The sequence below is a fragment of the Vidua macroura genome, chromosome 13, assembly GCF_024509145.1.
Source record: "Vidua macroura isolate BioBank_ID:100142 chromosome 13, ASM2450914v1, whole genome shotgun sequence".
Taxonomy (NCBI): domain Eukaryota; kingdom Metazoa; phylum Chordata; class Aves; order Passeriformes; family Viduidae; genus Vidua; species Vidua macroura.
In genome coordinates this window covers 19,272,772-19,280,221 of record NC_071583.1, presented here as the reverse complement: position 1 = coordinate 19,280,221, position 7,450 = coordinate 19,272,772, and the positions used below count along the sequence as shown (strand labels likewise).

The following is a 7,450-nucleotide window of genomic DNA, read 5'->3' as shown; positions in this document are numbered from 1 at the left end:
TACAGAACCAAACCCATCCCGAGCTGTGAAACGGGGATGAACCTCTCAGTAATGATGAGTTCAAAAAAAGCCAACGGGCTTTGAACTCAGAACAACATTTTCCCCAGTAACAGCATTTCTTCTCATTAATTATTTTGTAAATCTTTACTGTCATAGTCCTAATCCAGTATAATTTTCATGGCCTTTGGTTGCCTTGGATACATTACAATCCTGTTCACAAGTAGTCCCACTTTTCGTTTCATTCAATTACTGCTCTTTTCAGGTGATAAAGAGAAGAAAAATAGCGTGTGGAGCTAAGGAAGTGCTCAGAGCTTATAAATCATCATTTTTTTACTGCATGAAAAAAACCAAGCAACAGATCAATGTCACTCACAAAGGCTGCAGAAACAAAATCATATATCATCATTTTTTTTTCATCAAATCTTTACTTTTTCTGAAGTAATAAAACCTGGCTTCTCTCTGAGTCTTTGTAATAGGACTCAGGAATTTCAGACTGACAAACCTCTTGTAATAAAACTTTTCTAACTTCTTCTTGTGTTTTGCTGGTTGTACTTCTGAAACTGTCCATGACCCCAGGAAGCTCCAAGCTGAATATTGGTGGCACCTGTAGACTTACTGTCATAAAAAGTTTTTGTGACTGATACAGCTGATAAATTGCCCTGAGCAAATCAAAACTCTTTATCTAAAAGAACTTCAAATCATCCCCTGGACTGTCCCTTAGTTGAAGTGGAGCCAGGGTGCAGCAGTGAGTGAAAATGCTTTACTCAAGAAGTGTTACTGCTGGTGACACACCAGTTAATCATCCTCTCTAAGTGCACTGCCTCATGCTCAGCTCCAGTGTTCTTATAATACAGGATATTTTTAGCTATGTTTCATTATAATGGAGGAAATTCTCCCCCAGCAGATAGTAAGAGAGTCTTTCAACAGCATTTAGTTTGTGTACTTGCCTCGAGAATTAATTTGGCTTGCTGTATCTTCATAAAACTTGTAATTCTTGTTTTGCAAGTTTCTCTTTGATATTTAGGCAAAGGATAGTCTTGCAGTTAGAGAACAAAAGTGAGGAGTATGACAATGATTCCTGGCTCAGAACTTCCTAGAGAAAACAAAGGGGACAGAAAACAAGGTGGAAGCACAAAGTCTTTGCATTTCTTGCACACAAGGAAAATGCAATTTTATGTCAGGTCCATGTCTGCCGCAAAAATCCAAAAGGCTCAGGAGCAATTTGCGAGTAGCTGTGCTCAGAGGAGCTCCAGGGCCTTCCCAGCTGAAAGTAGTTTGTTGTTTCAGCAATATATCTTTTCTAACACAGACAGTCCTTAGAAGCATTGGACAAAGGGCCAAATCATTTTAAGACCAAATAAAACAACAAATCAAAATTTGCTACCCATGTTTTGCATTGTTTTCCTCAAGAGTGGTTGGAGCTGTGGGTAGAGAACTGATGCAGTTGCTGGCTGATTATCATTCTTTTTCTTGAGTGTGTCTATGCTAAATTAGCTATATGCAGTCTTCTAGGGCAAAATGAGTCTGGTTGAGGAGAAGCAATCATGCTGACTGATTCCAGATGCTTAGTCCATTTTGATTTGTTATAATTAGGTGATGAGATTTCCAATAATTACTTATTTAGTGTATATAATAATAGGAGAGTGATGAGCTAGCTCATGACTGTTGCACAGATATCTACATTTAGAATCAGGCAAAAAGAACTTCCTTTGCTAACTAAGAGCTGCAGCTACACAATCATCCCTCTATTTCTCTAAGAGATTGAAGTGAGTTATTCAGGAAGCCCTGTGGAATAAAGAGGAACGCACATGGTACAAGGGGGGGCCTGCAGGACTCAGCACCAGCAGGTTGGTGTCCCATGAGAACGGGAAGGTAAAAGTGCAGATGAAGTCACCATCAGGCCATAACCCAACATGCCAGTGTGGAGAAAGTGTCTCAATAAAATATCCTCTAAAGCACGTTCTGTGACATGGCAAGAACATGCAAACCTCCTCGTGCTGTTCTGTTATTTTTAAAACAACCTGGAATAACCTGCTGGCTGCCAGCTGCTTGGGATGCTTTTTTTACACTGTGTTCACCTTCCAGGTGTCATTTCCTTGGGACACACAGACACTTCAGCACTGAGCCCAATGCTATGGCTGTTAAGCTGGCTACAGTGTTAAAAATCCCAGCTGCATTTGATGGCGTGCGTGGCACTGCAAAGACCTCTGCTGCAGGATGGCTCTGACACCACACACCCCCCAAATGTTTTAGGATAACCTCCAAAACCTGGAGTGCCAGAGGCACTGTGCCGTGAGAACAGCAGAGATGGTCATGTGCACAGTGTTGATGTTCTGGTGTCCCTCTAAAATGGGAGATTCGACTGAAGGGGCAGATTGGTCATTCTGCTGCTTCTGTGTCTGAGCAGTGCCCTGGGGTTATCCCGGACAATCCCGCAGCCCCGGTCGGGAGGTGCCGGGATTGTCCCCGGAGTGCTGCGGCTCGCTGGGTCTGTTATCAGCTGTCTGGCCTCAGGCATCTGCCGCAGTCAATCCGCAGCCCGGGCTCCTCCCTTGCTCCAAATGCTTTTCACACTGTCCCCGGCCACTTGCACGAATGATTCCAAAATTTGAGTTTTATTGATGAGGAATCAGTGACCAACAATCTCTATGCAGTGTTTATTGCAAATGCAATAAAAATTATCAATTATTAATTTAACATGATTGGACTCGATAAGCCCAAGCATTCCATGATGCTGACAGCAGCTGAATGCCTGTGGCATTCTGTCTACTCTGACAGGGCATCTCCTGAGCTGTGACTCCAGAGGAGGATCAGATCCCACAACTGAACCTTCTCTTTGCTGGACAGTCCTGCTGGGCTGGGTCAAATGGATTTTGGAGCCTCCACTTGAGATTCATAACCAGCCCACCTTGTATCGGTGTACTTTTGACATCGAGCAACTGTACCTGACACCAAAGGCTTCACCTTGCTGAGGGGCCATCCCCCCATGACTGTTCCAGTTAACTTGGGAAGGAAAGAAAAAATAGTATGTCAGGAGGGCAGTGGCAGAGCAGAGATGTCCAGGTGCTGGAACAGCTTTACCAAGTTTTCCAGAGCTGGAAGCAGAGGAAATGGACTGGTCTAGGCTGACTTGACTGAAGAGAGCTCAAGGCAAAGCTGCCTTGTCCTCTCACACTGCCGTGGCTCCCAGCAGCAGGTTCCTAACCTAGTTTGGATGCAGCAATCCTCAGCTGGGATCCAACGCTGAAATGAGTTCTTTATCTGTACTTGACCAGGCTCCAAGTGATTTCAGTAAGAGGAGGCTGAGTCAGGACTTGGCTATAGGTGGATCAGAGCCTTTGCAGTGTTTATTTATTAAATATCTCCCATCTGGTGTCCTGTTTGCAGCCTGCCAAAGCAAAAGGGATTAAAACCTTGCCCCCCCAACATCTCATTACTGAAGGAATGAGTAGAACTTTTTTTCCTCTCTACATTATTCCTGGAATAAGCTGTCAAGCAAGCAGTTGAGTTGTTGCACCTTACCACAACTTTTGCCAAGAAAGATTTAGCAGCATGATAATTTAATGGAAAATATTATAGCCACATTCCTTTCAGACATAAATTCTCTGCAGAAAGATAGATATCTAATGGGAAAAAATCTGTGTTAATGTTACAGTGGTTTATCTGCTTTATTGTTTTTTCCAGTGAGGTGTTTCACCCAAAATAGTGCAGAGGATACAGGAGAGTGAGCTAAGTGAGGTTATTCAACTCATGAAGTGTGGATATAAACCTGACAGCATCCTTTCAGCTCCATTTAATAATACATAGAAGTACAAAAATAATGATAAGAAATACACTTTAAAAAGAGATGTTCACCTAAAGCTGTGCTAGGGATAGGCCTGTCAGGAAGGAGGGGTGGGAGTAACTCACGGGAGAGGAGAAATTATCTAAGAAATGTAAACATTGCCAGCAACAAAAAGATAACTGAATTCCATGGTAATTTCCACCAAGCAACACATGAAAACAATTGGGCTGTACCAACAGAGATGACAAACAGTTCTGTAGTTCCTAGAATATTTGTATGTGCTAAAAATAAGTGTAGCTCACTTTAATTGCATGAGAAACTACAAGCTGAGGATGAGTAAAAGGTCATAGAAAGGCTGGCTTGGAGGTAGAAAAGCACAGGAACAGGCATATCACAATTCACAGTTGTGACAAAGGTGTGTGTGTGAGATAAGTTGTTAATAGTGTTGCTTTAATTATGTTATATGCTCAAAGTGGGAAGGGTTTCCACAGTTTGGTGTTACAAGCTCAAAGTTGGAGCAATAATGCAGCTGAGGCAGTTTTAAAGGTTAAAAAAACCCCAGATACTGTGGGGTTCCCCAGCAGTACAAACATACTGTGTTTGGAATTGTAAAGGTGAAAATTTACAGGTGAAAACTCCTATAAGTTGCTCTCACTTTGACTCTTTTCATGTGACCTCCATCTAAATTAAATAGAAATGAAACCATTTTCTCCTCATAATTGTATCATCATATAATTTTTCAACGCTAAATTTACAATGCTAATTGTTATTACAATACAAATCAATTACAATATTGTTTACCATTTTCAGTGCTTGTTGTTTTATTCAGCCAAATACAATAAAATCCTCAGCCTAAATGCTCTTGCTAAGTGACAGCATCCTAAACACATGAAGCAGCTTTTTCTGCTCAGTGCACACAGCTGGGTCTTGCTCTTCTTCTCTTGGGATGTTCTCGAGTTGTTTTAAGGATTTCAGTCCCAGAAATACAAATGGACATTGCAAAACCTTTCTGAGGTCTTGGGGTTTCACTGGTTTAAGCAAGACTTTTACTTAGGAAGGAACTATCTTCACTTCCTAGGCTTCTCCTTATTAACATGTGTAAAGTTTAACTTAGTGAACAGCTAGCAAAGTCTTGAGTCTCAGAAAAGGATTTATTCATGAGCACATATGGCCTGCTATATAAATGCATAGTTCATAATTCATAAAAGGTGTGATCTTCTCTGTATAAATAAATAATTTTCTTCTGTTTTCCAGCTTTTTGAATTGATTACTTATAAAATCTTGTGGTGCATTCTTAGGGAATCTAGGAATAGCTCTCTCTGGCACATACACTTAACACTTTCACATTAACTCTGGTTTGAATGCGGAAGGGGCTTCCATTCAACCTTTCAGGATACCTTTGCCAGTGCTCTGTCACCTTCCAGGTCCTTCCTTCTCGTGCTAAATACCCCCACTTCTACTGCTCAGTGTGAGGAGTGGCTATTTCTATTTTGTAATATCACACACAGCAGATTTTGCTTCCCCTGATGGTTTTGCTTCCCAAGTGATCTCTGGAGTGGCTGGAAACCCCACTTACATATTTTGTGTGACTTCAGAATTACATTCACTGCAAAATCCTTTTTTTTTTTTTTTTTCCAGGAAGGCAAGCTTTATTTTAAAATAAATGGCTACACAAAACCATACTCCAAAGCACCTCCCATTTATGCATGGTCCAGGTGATCATGCTGCTGCATTAATTATTATACAGAAATATCCCATCACAGAAAGCAGCTGTAATTGTACTCATAGTCTGTTGAGGAGGAAGGGAAGGATGTCCCTCAGAGTTGAAAAAACAAGTTTGATGGCAAAAGGCTTCACCCAGAGCAGCCTCTGCATCCACAGTGAGTGCACTCCATGATTGTGCCCTGGAAAACAAACATGAGGAGGGTGTTACAGCCAAGCCACAGCCAGAGCAGCAGGCTCGGACCTTGAGGCAGGGAATGGCTCTGGGTGGGAAGGGTATCCACAGTTTGGTGCTATTTCCCATACTCTTAACCACCTGAAATGAATGCCAAAGCTGACGGTAACTTCAGCACCAGCTGGACACCAATTCTACCAGCAAAGGCAGAGGAAATGACCAGGAAGAACAGCACTACCCCCTCTGCCATCCCCGAGGTGGGATAACTCAGGACAAGCTGGAGACTCACCACTTCCAGCTTGCTTTTGGGGACCCTGCAGATGCAGTTGGTCCCAAAGTTGGTGTCCCAAGTCTGGATGCAGCGCAGGCAGCAGAGGTTCCCATAGCCCGGCTTCTCCCACTTGGCAATCAGGTTTTTGTCACCTCCTTGGTGCGGTACTCATAGAGCTCTCTGCTGATTGCTTTCCTCGTGGGGAAGAGATCAAAGATGAAACGGGATTCCTGGAGATGGGCCAGAGGGACTCCATGTTCCTCTTCCCTTCATGCAGCTCCATCTCCACTTCTCTCATCTGCTGACCCAGCTGGTCCAGCGTGGGCTCGATCAGCTCCCAGCCATCCGGGGGAGCCTTCCTGCCCCTCCTCACCTGGGGCATTGCCTCGAGAACCAGAGGGCCAAAGGGCAAGGGGAGCTGCCAGCACTCCCTCAGAATCACGGCCGCTCCCGTACCCAGCCCGCAGCTCTCCTCTTCTCCCAAGATTATTTGCAGCAATTAATTTTAAGTTCTTAACTAAGTCTTATAACCTTGAATTTATCGGCAGTAGTTCTTCAAAGTTTAGAAATAATTAGCTCACAAAAAAATTTTGCTGCTCAAGCAGACAAAGTTGTTTTAATCATGCACCTGGTTTATTGGCACAACTCTAGAAATTTATATATCTAAAAGTGTTTGCCGTGAGTAATCTTTAATCTTTACTTATACCTGAGAATCTACATTACATAAAATTACAACAGATTTGTCAGACCCTTTTTAATCCCTCTAGAAAAATCATTCTGTTCTCAGATTGTCTGCAGATTTATCATTAGTAAGATTAAGCAAAGTTAAGGTCCAATATTGTCAGATTTGAGTAATACTAAGATATGTTCTGTTAATTTGATTAAGGATGAGTTATCTTCAGTTGATTTTGTTAAATTAATCTCTGTTAAGTTTTAGTGTTACTGAGTTTGGACAATGTCCTTTTTAATTGTTCTTCACTTTAAACTATTTCCTGTTCTATTCCAGTTTTGTTGAGATTTATTTTCAGTTCTGTTATGTTTTCATTTAATGCAAATTAGGGGTTGGCAAAATTACATAAAGTTAAGCCCCAGTGTTGTTAGATTTTGAGTAATGTTAAATTACATTCTATTAATTTGATATGCTTTTAGGTCTGAGTTCTATTAAGTTCATTTTGTCCTGTCAAAATTAATTTTGACCAAGTGTGAGTGTTGTTTCAAGTGAGTTATTGTAGATTTTGTTAATGTCTTGGTTGGAAAGGACAGGTGTCTGCTAAGGAAAGCAGCAGCCTCCCTTCAAATGGAAAATGTAAACCCCCAAATTATTATAATTTTGAAATTAAGGGGCTCTCAGCAAAAATATATGGGAATAGGAATAACAGTTCTTTATTAGGAAAATTAAAATAAAATGCAGCATTACAAAACAACCCTGCCAGAGTCAGAGCAGGCCCTGGCACCTGTGGGTCAAGGTGGTGGCAGCAGTGCCATTCCATGGGGGCTC

At 41.8% G+C, this 7,450-nt stretch overlaps 1 protein-coding gene across 1 annotated transcript; it reads right to left on the bottom strand.

Moving 5' to 3' along the window:
- Window positions 1–5,510: 5,510 nt before the first annotated feature.
- On the bottom strand, window positions 5,511–6,798 carry LOC128814082 (protein BUD31 homolog). The gene is given in 4 exon segments (XM_053989651.1): window positions 5,511–5,688; window positions 5,971–6,104; window positions 6,107–6,187; window positions 6,190–6,798. Coding segments are annotated over 4 exon segments (411 nt in total). The 5' UTR covers window positions 6,335–6,798; the 3' UTR covers window positions 5,511–5,637.
- Window positions 6,799–7,450: the final 652 nt, after the last annotated feature.